This window comes from Lasioglossum baleicum, chromosome 1 (genome assembly GCF_051020765.1).
Source record: "Lasioglossum baleicum chromosome 1, iyLasBale1, whole genome shotgun sequence".
Lineage (NCBI taxonomy): Eukaryota > Metazoa > Arthropoda > Insecta > Hymenoptera > Halictidae > Lasioglossum > Lasioglossum baleicum.
In genome coordinates, this window is record NC_134929.1 from 18,475,483 (window position 1) to 18,492,243 (window position 16,761).

Sequence of the window (16,761 nt, forward strand, 5' to 3'; positions counted from 1 at the left end):
GAATGGGAGTCATGATCGTAGATGGTAGTAGCGCGGCGTTGCGTGCCGATTGTCGTTCGAGGAATGGCATTGATCCGTTGCTCGTTAGCTGTCGATTATTTGGTAGCGTGGGTGGGCTGCGTTTTTGCAGTGCAGTGGATCCTCAATCGCAACAGTGATCCAACGATCCCAGCAACGATCCACCGATCCCTGGTCGAGGCAGAGCGAGGCGCATACGTGCACGCACGAGCCGCCGGCGGATTTAATGAAAGTTGGCTCGCGCGCTCGACGGACCCGCGCCGAGCATTGTGTTCCAACACGGCCGGTCACGTGACCGTCAGATGGATTTGCGTCAATGGTGACCTCCGCGTTCGCGTATCCGTCAAACCGCGCCCCGCCCCGCCGCGCCGTTCCGCATACCCCATGGGCCCCGTGGGACCAGCGCGAACGACCACCAGAGATGAGGCAAGAATCCGCAGCTGGCTGAAATTCACGCTAATAAATGACTGACTGCCCGTAAAATCGGTCACCAGTTTTTCGAAAATCATCAATTCCATCAAAACGGAACAGATTGGATTGCTAACAGCGCTTCTCCTAAGCTCTTGGTACTCGAAAACGGCTGCAGAAAAGCTGCAACGGATGGATAACGCTTTTCCAAAGCTCTTGCTACTCGAAAATTCTAATGAGACTGATTTATTATTATGCCCGAAAGTGATAAGATTAACCGTAGAATGAATGATGAAATTGCTAAGAAAATAGCCGAAGGTCGCATTGTAAATCCGAAAGAAAGATAGATTGAGGAAGAAAGCTGTAGTAGCATCTATTTATAATCCTCCTGCATATCTCCTCATTTTTCTATTTTACAGAACGACAAAAGATATTCATCTGAATTTATTATACTACTTCGTTCAGTAAAAGATTACGCTTTTTCCTCGGTTCTAAATGTTACTAACGTTTATGCATTAATATTAACTCTACCCATTGAGCTTCACAAAGTCTACATTGTCATACAGGAATGATGGACTTCATGGACCAGTTGATTTAATCGTCTTTTGATAATTTTTCTTGATTGACATTGATTTTCGACACGGTGGTTCGCCAATCGTATTACAATTGTTAAGAGTCCAGATTTTGAAACTCAAAGACAATTCTTGCTAATTAAAATCTACACAAATTTGTTAGAAAGTGGATCTGCCCGGTTCTTTCATTTATGTAGAACATGTTTACCTCCCACGAGGATCCCTCTAGAGATTAGGTTCGCTGTCGCCTGATGTGTTTCGTTCTGTATCAAGCATCTGATGCTATCCACGTTCGAGGGACGACGAATCCTCATGGCAAGAAGATTATCGCGATTCGCAAAAACCGGATCGTCCACGCTCCCGTAAAAGGAAGGAGCGTGTAACATCGCTCAGCCGTATTTCCTCTGACATCACAGTAGCGTCGAGTGACACCTGTACTCACTGTAAACCTCTGAAAGGAAGCCAAGGAACTGTTCACACGTCTGCAGCTTTGTTGTTAAATCAATAATTGAAAGGTTCAGTGGGAAACATCCTTCTCACACACGTGAAGCCTTCGTCAATAAATAATCTAGCATTCAAACAATACCTTTCTGCGTCTGCAAAAGCGCCTTTCATATGAATTCATATCGTACAACCGGATTGCAGATGTTATTATAAATTTGCATTTTATAAACGCAGTTATAACATCGGACATGGCATAAAAACTTCATTGAACATTTTTGATGCTTTTTAGCAGTAGAAAAGCTGAAGTAATTTTTTAGATAATTATTAATTACTTCTTTGTTATATTTTTCTTGCGACCTGACACCAGAAATTTCAATATGGCGTCGCTGGATCACGCTCCTGCTTGTTATCAATTATAGCGACAAGTTGACAAGTCTAAAAAACTGTGTTGAACGTCTGGTCTATTTGGATGGTTCTCTTTTTTAGATAATTGATGTGACAAAATTAAATAATGTTTTTTTTACGCGAATCCGTTATGTGTCCGTCAGTTTCGCAATTATAGTTTGAGCCAGCATATAATTAGCATTTGTAATGTTGACGATGTTTCCAGTGTCGCGGAAAGAGATACAGAAAAACGACGATGATGCTCGTTGCCAGAGAGAATCTTATATCCTCACGCGTGCTCATCAATCGCGAAATTACAGTTCTTGAGTAATACCCTGGGCAAATAGATGTAATGATCCAATAGCCCACGCATAAATTTCAGTTTTTTGCGCGTACGTGCGTCACTCGCCGCAAGAAAAGAAAAATGACGAGCAGATGGTGTAGAACAAGAACCGTACACACTCTTCCCCTGACTATCGTTCTTTGTTCAACGCTAAACCCGTCGGTTTTTGCAAAAGTCGCTCGCGTTTATGGTCCGGTTCATGTATACGGGGTGTCTGGCAGTTTTGCAAACCCTTTTCTCTTTGAATGCTAGAAATAAAAGTAATAAGTATCATTTCAAATATTAAATGTAGAAATATCGCATCTCTGTGCGCGTGACATTTTTAATTTAAAGAATATCTTCCTGCACACAAAGGTTTACAATTGAAATATAAATAGTAATTAAGGAGATGCATTTATACATCTATAATAATATTTTTATTTGATATTGAATTCTGACTTCAATTTACTGCAAAAGCAGCAGCTAACATTTATATGCACACGCGTGGCGTTTGTTATTGCTCTTTTCCTCAATTGCAGCATGTCACGTTAATTAATGTGCAACGTGGGGCGCGTATCATCGCAGAAATTAAACCAAGATCTGCTCAAACACCGGATGCATGCAAATGAAACTTGAGAAGCAGATACCATTAGGAAGATAACATTGTTGCACGTATAAAACGTCATTTTTATTTTTGCTATTATATAGTGCAGTAAAGCCTTGATTTACGAAAAACCCTCGGGTCCGTGCTGTTTCTTACATCCTGTGAAAATATATATGGAACTTGCAGCTAAGCTATAAAACCACCCCGATTATAAAATATATTAATTGATTTTTATTCTTAAATATTTTATAAAATACCTTTTTCCATACAAAAGTCTTTCCTTCGTAAACTTACAAATAGTATAAGGGGCGTTAGACATTGTTTGTAGTTTCAGTTAAAAAGACATTACAAACTTCATATTAATACTGTTTATAAAACGTTAAAAAAATAAAATCTACTCGTATATACAATTGGATTCGTTGATATATTTATTCCGCTTTTATGTCTATTGGGCTGAGGATCCTTAATACGTATTGTAACATCTTAACTGATTCGTGTTCCTGTTTTCTATCGTCTATAGTCAGAAGCGTGAGTCTACCCAAAGCTTCTTGAATACTTTGCGAAAATCCAGAGCTCCGTGCGATTAATTTTCCCTTTTGATTGTTAGCGATCATAGACCATAATATAGAGCCTGCTACTTTGATCTCGCTCAAGGAACCATTCTTAAATACGTCGTGCAGGACGTTAATGAATTCAACTGTAAAGTAATATTATTAATTAGTTCACAGTATAGTGATCCTAACTTTTACATTTTCGTAATTTCATACCTGAACTAAGTAATCGAGGCCTGTTCGCCATATTAAACGCCAGATTCCGCAATATGGAAATTGCAAGGATCCTGCTGGATGACGACGAGCATTTTGACAATTGCAATAAAACGTCCAAACCGTCGACAGACTAAAACATTAATTACAAAAATGGTTAATCATTGAAATACTTACTAAACATTTTCTAATTTATACCTTTGGCACACAGATCTGGCCTTCCTCGTAAAAAGTGAAGTCAATTAAGAATTCCAAGCAGTAGAGTTCAACGAGTGGCCATGGTTTTGTGCGTTTCGTTGTAATTGGATGTATTTTCGTGAAGAATTGCAACAAATTGCTCTGCGAAAATGAGTTTCATTAATGTCAACTTAATTGTACTTTATAATGTTGATTTTATCTTAGATTACCTTTGATATTGCAACTCTACATTCATGAACGTGCACCGCATTTCGAAGAACATGGAACGCGAAATGCAGCTTATGATTATCAAACAATCGACCCGCTTTGTCTATTTCCTTGGAGACTAATTGAATAATAACGTGGATTAGAGCAAGAGTATTGGGAGTTCTTCTGAGTCCTGCTCCCGGCAAGATGGTCGTCAACGTTAACGATTGCGCCGCTGTAACAAATACAAAATCAGTGTACTCGATCAACAATTACGATTATTGTTTACTGAAAATTACCCGCGGGGCATTTAGTTGTATAAGTGGCAAGCAACTTCAAGGCCGTGGTTGTTACGGTATTGTTCAATGCGATCCAAGCCCACAACTTGTGCAACACATCTGCCAATCCACATTTCGTCAGAACTTCTTTCACAGGAGTGTTGCCATACATAAAGTTCATTAATAGTGTGAAAATGCCATTGACGTCATGTAACAGTGGCGGGGTCTGAGCAAAAAAATAAGGAAAACTTTTAACATACAAACGCTGCTGGAAATTCCATCAGGTGTGATCATCCTCAGCCGTTTTTACAAACGCATCGTTGGAAAACCCGTCGGTTTAGCATAGTAAACTAGTAGAACAAAAATGACTGAGTAAATAGGCTAATCTGTCAGAAACGAATTACACAAATATACTTTTTACGAGTCAGACAACTTCGTTCCTGTAAAAACAACCTTACGAGAAGTGTTAAAGTTAAAAATCTACAGTGTGCAAAAATAATAATTGCTTTTGATCACCTTTCTCTCGCGTTCCCTTTGATTTTTGGAAAGTTCAAAAGGCTGCAGATTCAGCCTGACATACAGCTCCTTGAGTATCATCAGTATAGTCTCAGGTAAATTCTCTTCCAACGCGAATTTTTTCGCTGTGTTCGATACACACAATAAATTAGACAGCGCACCTGTTATCAAGTCCTTATCTTCATTTAATTTGCGGTTCTTCTTCGACCTGTTATAATTATGAACAATGAATAAATGCAAGAAAACACCGCAAAGTTCTTCCCCGATAGAGATTTCTTGTTTCTCGAAATCACGATCCGTTGATTTGTCGAAAATTAGAAGAATCTCCTCGTTCTCGAGTGACTTTTTCGAATGTGCGTTCGCGCTTCGCAAAGAGAGCTTGTTTATGTCCGATATTATTTCTCTCAAGTTGTTCCTGTTGTCGCTCGAAGTTTCTATCAAGATAGTGTCTATCACTGATTGCAAGGAGATGTTGCTTTTTCCTAAAAAGTCTTTTTGAATCTCCAACGAAAGAAGAAATGCCAAGCAACCAATCGCACTCATGCGAAGCTCAACGTTAGGGTCCTTTATCGCAGTGCAAATTGATAAAAGTATTACATTCGGATCGGATAATTCTAAGGCTGTTTGTATCGCCTCGAAATGCTGATTTTCAGTCAGCGAGAGCACAGCTATGAAGTTGAAAATCTCGGCCCATAATCGGTTTTTTAAAAGCACCAATTGTGACGTATCGGTACCTGTAAATTAACTACAATTTAAAATTTTCTTCGTCAATTTTAGTAGAATATTCTCAAATTTTAACTTACGATATAGGTCACTGTTCAGGAAGGAAAGCAAACTATGAAGCGAGTCCGGGGAAAAATTAATGAGAGTAATATATTCGTTGCTATACGTGACGCAATTCGTTAGAACCGTGCAAATGCTGATATACATTTCCAAAACGTCGCAGTAGTGTGACAAATTCTTTTTGTTGTCGATATCTTTATGGATTTCATTGATACATCTGCAAAAGATAAACATATAGAGAACCATACTATTTTTCATTGCTTTAGTTTATGTATTTAGTTACCCGAGCAAATATTTGTCCATCGAGTGCTCATAAATTTGGTGAATTATTTCTTGTTTGCCCACAAATATCAAATTGTTTAACAATCTGCAGATGGCTGTTATTAAAGACGGTGTTACTACTAATTGCAAGCTGTTGTCTGTCATTCCTGATTCCCCGACTGAAACTGAAAATGGTTGATGAGATCATTTTATTAGCTTTCCAACGTAAAATCGAAAATTTATATACATACAAGGTTGCAACTCATCCTGGCAATTATACAGATAAGAAATTGTGCGTGGCACCAACGACGTGCAACCAGACTGCATACTGTGAATAGATGGTGTAGCTCCACTCTCTAGATCTCGATGATCCAGTAGATCACAGTCCAGAGTAGTGTACATGTAAATGTTCGAGCACAAAACATTGATTTCATAGTAAGTGTTGTTTTGTTCAATGTAGATCAACAGTGCGTTTGCTTTCAGAGAATCTACCTGTATCGATAAACATTGTTTCACTTCGAATTCTGGATTAATAATAAGTAGACTGCGGATCTTCATGCAAAATAAAAATATTGTGCATCGATTGTGGAAATCAGTAGTTAAATAAAAATTCATTTCACCCATTAATAGTCTTTTTACGTTGAGAGCAACGTGACAATATTCTTGGGAGTTTTATATTTCATCCAGTGTGAATTTCTTCATAAATGCATAAAAATCTGCAGTCTAATAATAAGTTACAAATAAAAGCAGGCGATCGAACATTTACTTACATACTGAAAGGGTAAAGAATTGCAATTTTTCACTAAATTACTGAACGCGAGGCATGCTTGTTCTCTAACTATACACGACTCGTCGTTACTCAGAATATATTGAAGCAGTGTCTGGCACAACTCACTCGGCGCTAATGCTACAGTAGTTAAAAGTTGAGAAGCAGTATGCACGTTATTTATCAAACCGGCAAGTAATTGTAAAGCGGATGCCTGGACCAAGGAATCTCGGTTTTGCCATAGCATGGGCAGCCAACTTAACGAGCGACCTTCGTCGTACCAAAAAGCTGCGAAAGCCTGAAAAAACATTTATGAAAAAATATCTTCTTCACGCAGACAGATGCAATATATTTTTAAATTCACCCACAGTTTTGTTGAAATTGATCTGCATTTGATATAACAAGTGGTTGAGACATATTATGGAATTTCTGGTTATGGATAAGCCCATGAAACTGACGGTCCCGGCATCATGGAAGGATATAATCAGTTCGATCAACGTGTTTCCCAGCGATATTAACAAATTCTTGTAATTCGCCCAATGACATTTTCCGATTAAATATGTTAGACATGTTAACAGCCAATCGAGGTATGCTGTAATAAATATATATTAAAATTGACATATGTTGAATTTACAACGAAATTTACCTAAATTGTAAAAATGTTGTTGGTCTCCGAAGCATAAAGTGGAGACCACAAGCTCGATAAAGTGAAGCCAAACATCTTCGTCTTCTTCGGTGGACTGTTCAGGCTTCTCCATAGCTGAGCACGTGCGAGCCAACTTCAATATCGATTGATGAACATCCTGATTATCCAGCTCCAAATCTTTAAACAATTCTGCTAACGATTTGGTTATATGCTTCATAATTTTGTTCGTCCATCTGCTCTTTCCTAATTTACAGAAAATCATAAAATTAATTTCATGACACATTAAAATGCTCTTTCGTCATATGATTGCGTACCATTTTTAGTAATGTTCGCATAGAGCTGTAAAAAGTTTAAAACTTCGACAAATAAATCACGGTCCTCTTTGCTTGCCGGATGAGAGAGCAAGAATCGTTCGAATGTTCGTTCCCACGCTAGCAAACTTATATCTTTAATTTCTTCGTATTGTTGCATCTTGTAAAATTTTATGTATCTGAAAGGCAGTACGGTTAGTGATAAATAAAACATTGAAAGGGAAATAATATTGAAATTGTTAATTACATTGTCAGATAATCAAGCGCGCATAAAACTGCACTGTGCGTGGTCGAGTTCTGTATGTTGTATAATTGCTGCTGGCAATAGTAATGGGGAAAACTAAAACGCAGCGTCATGAACTCATTCTCTTGAATTTTCAACTTTTCAGACAGATCGGAGTTATTCAGGTCGCTCCAACTTTTCCAGAGCACGTTTAAACCATCGTTCCATTCCCATATCCAATACTGTTTAATAAAAGTTGATGCCAATGGATTAGTACTATGAAGGACTATAAAATACAAAAATAGTTATTTTATTTACATATTTAACTGTCACACTCGAAACATTCAACAACAATAATTTACCAGATATATTCGACCGCCTGTGCATACTTATTTTCCAGTGTGATTTACAAAGAAATGGTAATTTCATTCGAGATGTAATAAGGTGCGGCAACGAAATGTTTAACTGACTGTAATTTTCCATCTGTTTTTCACTCAGTCTCATCATGTATTCGTTGTAAAGCAACAAACATAAAAGTTGGGAACCGTCGGTTCTAACGCTTTCATGGCTTGGAAATAGAAAAATACCTGAGAAGAATATTTCAAATAAATAATCTTCTTAAATACATTTTTGCAATTCATTATACATACTCCTGATTATGTTCGAGAGAACATTTATGCGAGTAGACAGATCATGGCGTATAGTGCTCTCAGTGATTGCCAACAAATCCAAAATAGTAATTATCGGAACCACAGAATCTGGATAATGAATGTAATCCTTTTCTACCTAAAAATTGCCAGAAATTATTTATCGAATTTTCCTAGCTTGTGTATGAATGAACAATCAATTTACCAGAGCACTGTTAAATATCTTTAAGATTAAAGTCAGTCCATTCTCGTGAATAAATAATTTGTGCAGAGAGGTATCCGACAGCATAACGCTAATTTGAACCAATGCAGACTTCCTCATTTTTGGATCGAGATTAGGTTCATTTAACATTTCAATGACGGATAATAAATTACTTCTCTGTAAAGTGCATTCGTTGCATAAAATTGTTATCGGTATACGATTTCTGAAGTAAAGAATATGCAACCTGATAATTGCCTGTTGATTTCCTGAGACATGCTTGATGTTCGAGTATACAAAGTGAGTTTAGGGGAAGTCCGTGCAAGGATGCTAGTCGTGGCAATTTTTGGACAGAATCTTTTTCTTTTCCTAGAAGCCAAATCAATCTACAAACTGCCTCTTCCCTAATATCGCCTTCCAGTGAAAAGAGATACCTTAAATTGCCCTTGAAAACCTTCAAGTTAAGACTATATTATTAATCATGATATTATATTAAATATATAGGGTGTATTTACAAGCAACACAATGGCTAGTAATAGCCTGAACACCTTGTACAATAAAATATATCTTTTACATTGATGTTACCTCAATATATGGCAATTGTATACTGGAGGACACATCAGGATCGAAGAGTTTTGTCACACATTGTCCTAATGCCGTAGAAGGATGAGCATGACATTGCAAAAGAGGTAATACTGGCACAATGGATTCTAATAATCTCAGCCAACCACTCTCTCCCATTTGTACTTTTCCTTTCAGAATGTATACTAGTATTTCATCCGATATTTCTTTTATCTAGGACAAAAATACCATCCCGGTGAATTAAGTTTCATTATGCTTATAAATAAACTGCGGATCTTTATGCAAAATAAAATTCACTTCATCCCTCAATAGATTTTTTGCATGGAGAACAACGTAACAATATTCTTAGATTTTTCTGACCCTCTTCGCTGTTTTATATTTCACCCAGTCAATTTCTTCATAAATGCATACAAATCCGCAGTCTACTGATAAATGTTTCTGGAACGTTCTCTCTTACTCTTTGATCATCATTCGTTACACCGTGAGAAATAATTTCTGTGAGAACAGACGGTTCAAATAAAAACAGTAAATTTTCCCAGGACGATCTTTCGCTGTTATAGTTCACACCTAAAATATTTCTGACTAACGTATGACACTCCAAATAAGTTGTATATTGTACATCGGCATCCGCATTCGCCAGCAAACCCAATATTAATTTTGTGGCTAACGCGCGATCCTCGTTCAATGGATACCTTTAATATCAATAGATACAGTATGTCATCAAAGTTAATATCTCATGTTTAAAAATGTTGAACCACGTACCTGTGTATATTCTGCAAGAACTTGACAGTCTTTTTAACAATATAGAAATTTTTGTGATAAGACAAACTTAACTTCGAGGCGTACAACGTTTTCAAAGTGTCTGAATGCGATAAATCTGATGAATTCTGTATCAAGGATATGGCTGCTTTCATCGATTTTGCTATCAATCGTGTTTCGTCGAACATTTTGATGTGTGCAACTTCGTCGTTCCCTTGAAATTTCTAAGAAAGCAAGAACAAAGAATGCAGCGACTTTTTTTTAACATTTAAAAGTAATCTTTGATTTTTACTTACACGACCATACTCTTGCAGTACACTGTGTAACTTCGGGTATAAAAAATATATAGGAGCGTCCATTATAGCCACGCAAATCGACGTTTTTAATGATTTAGGAAAAACGATGTCTGCTATCTCTAAAGGAACGATATTACTTATAAGCTTCATCGTGATAGTCACAAGATGCAAATACGTTATCCTGAAGTGATCTATCGCATTGTAGCTTTCAAAATACTGTACAACATCCCCCAATATGTTAAATAGTATTTTCAAGTCTTCGGTTATTTTCATGGCCACGTCGTCGTTGCAGAGCCAAATATTTGGCATCACGCTTATGATAAGAAGTTGCACTAATTCGTGAGCTAAATCTGTTATGTACTTCGTGTTTCTTAATGGAAATGTCGAGTTGATGGGAATGCTTAATTGCGATATAACGTGTTTCAATGACTCGATGCAAAAATTTGGTATAAACATTTGCTGCAGTTGCAGAATTGAGTCGTCGATATTGTTTGTTGTGTTCTGACTTCTTTCACTGGTACCCTGAATAGAATATATTATATTAAAAGATATTGGAGTTTTGTGCGAGAATATCAGGGATTCCCAAGAATTTCCGGGTTCTCGAACGAGACTTGGATATTCTTGTGAAACCAGAAACTTTCTCGCACACCTCTACGAAATTACGTACTGTAGAATGATATGCTTGATAATTAGCTTCTAGAAATCCTCCATCGGGACTATCCCTATTGTCGGAAGAAGAATAAGCATTGCTGCTTAATTTACCTACTAACAGCTAATGAACATTGTTTTTGTTAATATTCTAAATAATATTAATCATTAGACTCCGGATTTTTATGCAAAATAGAAAGTTTCTGCATCAATTGCAAGGCACAGCAGCTATAAAAAAATTTGTAGTTTTCATTAATAATTTTAATGTAGTGAAAATAATTTATTAACACTGTTAAAGCTTTATAACCTGTCCACTGTTTTAATTTTTGTTATTAATGCATATAGTCCAGAGTCTATTAAACATCCATTCGGAAATACATTTATTTACCTTCTGCTTCTTATTCGCTATACACGGTTCGCAGTAATAATAAATTCTAAGTCTCAGAGATCGTGTCAATTTGTGCAATGTTTTTAGCACCATCGGTACAACATCCCTCAGATTTGTGCTTGAGGCATTTGCACTAGATTCTAAAAGATTGTGCAATATCTGAAATAAGTTTGAACCGATTAGATACCAGCATGGTTTAATTTTAATTATACGGTGGTCAAATATTTTCAATACCGAGACTATCGCTGGTCTCTGAAGGAATACTTCAGCTGGAAAGTCTTGCATCATTACATTTGTAATAAATTGGCACGTGTGTAGTATGAGATTTATGTCTAATGTGTTGTTCAAAGCTTCTTCGACAGCTGCCAAAACACCTCTGTCCGAAGTGACCAAAGGTTGCCATGGCATAACTAGCCATTTAACGCCACCTTCTGTGGTCTTCGATATCGGTGTTCCATCTCCGCATTCCAATGTTAAGTCAAACGGTATTGAGCTGTTTAATTATTCCATTTAGTACAATACTTGATTATCTGGGTATTGAAAATGTTTAAACGTAGTTTACCTATCCATAACAGAAGGAACTGAACGATTGCATGATAGAACATCTTCTCTCGCTCCCAGCATTTTGTGTTGACTACTGTCATCATCTTTTATACGTGTTCTATGTCTGTCATAGTCGATAAAACCCATTCTTGGAGAAATAGAATTCTAAGAGAAATTTAAGAAAATTTTACGATTTCCTTTCGATCGTTACGAAATTACAGAATAATACAAACCTGTGAATCATCAATGCATATTTCAGTTGTTTGTAAACCATTCGCACTGGCAACAAATTCTTCAATCTCATTCAATTTTTCATACCATTCGGAACCTAACTTTCTTCTTAATTCGTGAAGTTCATTTTGAAATCTTAATTTGCCAAACGCATTCAAGTAACTCTTGTCACCTGTCTTTAAAAAAATGTAATAATCGGCGATGTTTAATCGTGAATAAAGTATTTAAATAAAGATTTATAAAATGATTAATCAGTACCTTTAAAAGACGCAGCAGCAAGTCTAAAACTTTCTGGGCTTGTGAGAATGTATCGAACGAAAACCAATTAAACAGTTTCGTGATTAATTCCTTTTTAACAGCATCGCAATCACATCCGAATCCAAGATCGTATTTTGAAATAATATTGTCCAAAGCTCTCGACCGAATTTCCTCGAGATTGTGACCTGAAAAAATTTCAACACATTTCCTATTTTCCTTTTATTCTTCCTGGAATGTTAAATTGTATACGTACTCAATTTTTTAACATGCATCGCCGATATTCCGTTCATGTTTGACATTTCTTTGAAGGATAATTGTCACATTCTAGGTTAGCTGCGTCAATTTTTAAATGAAACGGGCGCCAAAATGGCATTGCGCTGCCATCTTGCAGTAAAATTTAAAATACATCCACGATCTATACATATACCACCGACCAGATACTTGTCGGTGCATATATTATCACTTCTTATACTTTTATTTCTATTTCTAGTCTACTCCTATCCTATATTAATATTCTTTCAGTTTCTAAAACAAGGCTGTATGTATAAAAATATTCTCTTTCTAGTGGTGCTGTACAGTGGTGCCTTCTATATCGGCAGCTCTGTCAATAAGTTGGGCTAGCAGTTTCAACGTTCCGCTGCTACGTGGATTGGGCGCTGTACTGACCCCTGTCATCATGGACATTGTCCATGCCTGTCATCCACTACCACTACAGAGTGCACGCATGCTATATATGATGGTCAACAGTCGTAAGTGGTCGTGAGGGAGAATCGCGGACTGTTAGTTGTGTAATGTGTTGTATTTTATTTAGCGATAAATAAAGAATAGAAATTTACATGAAAATTTTTCACACACCATATGTACACTTTTAAAATTGTAATATGTATATGATAATAATAAATAAAGAATACATATATTTTTACAAGTCAATGTTGAAATGTCGCTCAGTAGTACAAGTCAACGTCAAGCCAGACGCCCGAAATTTTCGAAAATTCAGTAGTACAACTCAACGACAAGTCAGACGGTCAAAAATTGGCGAAAGTCTCGAAAATTGAACTCTGTATTAGGAGAACATGATATCGAAGGAGGTATCCGAAATTTCACTAGTACAACTCAACGACAAGTCAGACGGTCGAAAATTGGCGAAAATTTTCAAAAATCCCGAAAATTGAAAAAGTATTAGGAGAACATAATATCAAAGGAGGTGTGGTACGAAATTCAGTAGTACAACTCAACGACAAGTCAGACGGTCGGGAAAAATTGGTGGTTCAATAAATATATACGCAGAGAAACGCTTCTTCATTACATTGTCTTTATTTATTCATTGTAGATTCATACATAAAATGTACACCGAAATGATACAATGTTTATACTAATCTAGTTTGTGTACTATATGTACTTCGTCTGCGATAGAACCATCTCATACATCATAGAAGCCATAGAAGGGTCTAGTCTCTGCTAATGTAGGTAACTGGGTTGTAGTCCACGCTAACGACGAACAGTTTAGTTTCCGATCGACTTGGTGCAGCACTAGTGTTTCTGAAAAAATCAAAAGCACAGAAACAGTCAAACAGGCGTCAAAGCACTGAAAACTGCAACCACAGACTGAATTTCCCCTTTGGTGCAGATTGCAGACATCGCTTCAGAAATAGAAGTTTGCGCCTTCTCAAGTTAAATTTTAATACTAATTGACCACTAGGTTAGCCATTTTGCCGTAGATGGCGCAATGCCCTTTTTTGTTAAATTGAATCATTCAAGAGCGTATTAAAAATGTCGTAAAGAACGGTTATTCCAATTTTCAAGAACTTAGATCACCGTTTATAACGCAAGAGGTTTACGATTTAATCGAACGCGATGTATTATCGCAGTTTGCTTTTCTAGGTTACTTTCTAAAAAGACATGCTTTTGCACGGCACCTATCGGCTCGGATACGAAAATACGAACCCGTGTAGCAAGAGGCGCGTCTATCTATCCCATTATTTAAATTTCGCGCGCACGCGCAAATCAGCAAAATATTCGTTCAATCGAATTTGATGCAGTATCAACACGATATAATACGACTTCGCCGAGGAAGGAACCGGGTCCATGTTCCATTTTTCATTTCAGGGGCGTTTTCACCCACAGTTTCTCAGAATGGTATTGATTTCTGAGATACCACAACAGCACACCTTGAAATCGAAGTAATTTTGCACAATCAATGAGTGATGCATAGTGATTTTCATGTTTTCTAAACACCTATTCATTTGGGAAGGATCACAGTGTTCACGGTGATGCTGACCCCTTTTGATTGTTATTGTTCTCACAACAGCAGTTGCATTTTATTGACTAGGCTGCAGAAGGTGCTAAGGTTTGTAAAAGATAACCTCTTTTTTGGTGAGAAAGGTTTTTGGTCAATATTTGTACATATGACAATGGAACATAACGGAAATACTTTGAAATAGTGTTTTTCTGAAATGGGGAAATAATTTTTGAGATGAAAACTTCATTATGGCAAAATATGTAGTACAATAAATAGGGTGCACTGCTTGTGCGAAGCTTTTTGAAATAAAATCAACAATTTAATAATTAATTTAATAATTATTTGAATAATCGTTAATGGTGTTGGGCATTTATGGATACAATTTAGTGTAAAATATTAATGGTACTTACTTGAATATATAGGATGTAAATATATTTACATCGAGTCTTCAGAATGACAAAATAATGGGAAAATAATTTGCAGAATTCACAGGAGACGAAGTTGAAATCTTTAATATTATATCATCGAAGTAATTGAAATATGAATAAAGAATAGTAACTCAAGATGACAGAATTTAATGTGCATTTAATAAAAACTTGTTAAAAATATATTCTTACAATAAGGAATCAATAAACACACATTTCTAACATTGTCGACCTGTCATCTATCATTTTATCAATTATCTTTACACATCGTTTTTCGATGTTTACATAACAATCATCTGTAAAAAAATAAATGGAATTTTTGTATCGACCAACTCGCTGAAAAATTGTATTTATCCAACTTTTTAATCATTGAAGAAATATAGAAAAATAGAAGGGTCGGTTTTATCGATACTCAATTAGTAAAATGCATACAAAAATGGGATGGAGCTCTCACTAAAACGTTATCAATGATGAGTCGACAATGCTGGAGAACCAGAGGGATTTTGAAAGGACCGTTTAATCGTTTCACAAAATTTCAAGGATAATAATTCGAAGCACATGCCTTCCGCTAACAGAGTTCGTGTGTAGGTATTACAATCGGATTAATCTCACAACATTGAATTTACACAATTATGTACACGTCATTTAACTGCATATAAACGTACAAAAGGGGATTTAAAACTAATAATCGAATCATTGGTAAGTCGTATTCGGTGCATGTTACGGGGGGTGAGGGATGGGGGGACTATGGGGTTGTGGAGGAACGCGTACGATCGTCACCATTCTTTTTTCGACGGTCGTGATACACACTTTTACGCACACATGCTTGCTGGTTCGCAGTTGCGAATCGCTCGATTTCTCACGAACTCACGCAAAAAGAACGTTCTCTCGAATTTTCAAGTACATATTATAGTAGTTTCTGAAAAATCGGAAAAATTCGCTTTCAAACGGCTACGGCCACCATAACTTATTCATCTCAGTTTGAAAATTCGCTGTCACTTAAACGTTCACTGATACCTGTTTTAATTCTATATATGTTAGGATATTTTTCTAATTATTCGAGCGGTGGTACATTGACGCTATTTTGACTTCGTTCTTCAAGAGTTACGTATACTCGTGGTGGCCCGTGTAAGCTGGTTCTGGGTTTGATAAGACAACCAGCATCGTTAATAAATTACTAAACACATACCAGAGAAAAATTAGTCGAAATCAACTCAAGTACCACCATTCTTACAAAAGGAAATTTCAAGCATACACAAGTTGTCAGGAAAACTTTGTTCCATTCTATTAACCATCTTAGAAGAAACAATACAGAAGATTTAACAAAAAGAAATATGCATTGTCTATCATTTTTATGATTCTCTGGGATACCAATATGGCGTCTTTCTAGTAGAAGTACGTCTTGGTCTGCAAACATTTTTCCAACAACTCGTACAAAGTTATACAAAGAATCGTTATAAATTAATCGTAAAATTAAGATACAGTTTGGATTTGGTGAATGCTTCGTATCGATTCTCGGCCGGAGCAAACCGAGCAGTCGGACATTCCTTCTCGGCGAAGCAACAGCGGAATCGTTGTGCCAAATTGGAAGTTTGCCGGGAATTAATCGCTAGGAAATAGTTTTTAAGTGTTATCGCGTGTCACTTGGCACGCGAGTGTTTCAGCCGAATGTAAATAGAATCTTTTAATTGAAATTCCTTCCAATTACTCCTGCCCCTCTAACGTTCTTCGTGACGAACGACGTGCTCTCAAAAGAACGCCGCGCGAAACCGAGAACAACAGTAATTTCCTGTACAGTTGTTTCGCAAAATCAATTCCTCGGAGATTACAAATTGTTAGAAACCCGGTGCAGTTTATAATCC

General features: G+C 36.7%; 2 protein-coding genes across 6 annotated transcripts in view; one reads left to right on the forward strand and one right to left on the reverse strand.

Annotated features, from left to right (window-relative positions):
* Rad17 (Rad17 checkpoint clamp loader component) overlaps positions 1-13,096 on the forward strand; it is a 54,946-nt gene extending 41,850 nt beyond the window's left edge. Inside the window, exon 11 of one of the 3 annotated variants that reach the window (XR_013008940.1) lies at positions 12,801-13,096. The gene's annotated coding sequence lies outside the window, so the exon portion shown is untranslated. Of the gene's footprint in view, positions 1-130; positions 3,260-3,918; positions 4,060-12,800 lie in introns of those variants that run through there. The other 2 variants (XR_013008938.1, XR_013008939.1) reach the window with 2 other exon arrangements.
* On the reverse strand, positions 588-12,752 carry Ana3 (rotatin homolog anastral spindle 3). Of its 3 annotated transcripts, none has more exons than XM_076422955.1 (29): positions 12,489-12,752; positions 12,236-12,420; positions 11,980-12,153; positions 11,766-11,911; positions 11,438-11,696; positions 11,204-11,362; positions 10,835-10,939; positions 10,168-10,689; positions 9,875-10,095; positions 9,570-9,804; positions 9,116-9,325; positions 8,778-8,984; positions 8,537-8,710; positions 8,335-8,470; positions 8,047-8,271; positions 7,709-7,970; positions 7,465-7,640; positions 7,151-7,393; positions 6,873-7,096; positions 6,509-6,802; positions 5,990-6,230; positions 5,761-5,917; positions 5,498-5,694; positions 4,695-5,428; positions 4,200-4,404; positions 3,924-4,135; positions 3,715-3,855; positions 3,520-3,649; positions 588-3,449 (listed from the first exon to the last, which is right to left on the reverse strand). In XM_076422955.1, exons 1-29 carry the CDS (start codon positions 12,532-12,534, stop codon positions 3,181-3,183), a joined length of 6,489 nt encoding a protein of 2,162 aa, XP_076279070.1. In that variant the 5' UTR covers positions 12,535-12,752; the 3' UTR covers positions 588-3,180. The 3 variants fall into 3 exon arrangements, with proteins under 3 accessions (XP_076279070.1, XP_076279063.1, XP_076279078.1); XM_076422948.1 differs by having other exon boundaries at positions 590-3,449; positions 5,761-5,923; positions 12,489-12,748; XM_076422963.1 differs by lacking the exon at positions 6,509-6,802 and having other exon boundaries at positions 590-3,449; positions 5,761-5,923; positions 12,489-12,748.
* Positions 13,097-16,761: the final 3,665 nt, after the last annotated feature.

Excerpts from the sequence above, each read along its gene's own strand:
- Ana3 (XM_076422948.1), bottom strand. The coding sequence starts at position 12,534 with ATGTCAAACATGAACGGAATATCGGCGATGCATGTTAAAAAATTGA. Across the intron at positions 8,471-8,536 it reads AGATATTTAACAGTGCTCTG|GTAGAAAAGGATTACATTCA; the intron begins GTAAATTGATTG and ends GGCAATTTTTAG. Across the intron at positions 3,450-3,519 it reads GCCTCGATTACTTAGTTCAG|TTGAATTCATTAACGTCCTG; the intron begins GTATGAAATTAC and ends ATTACTTTACAG.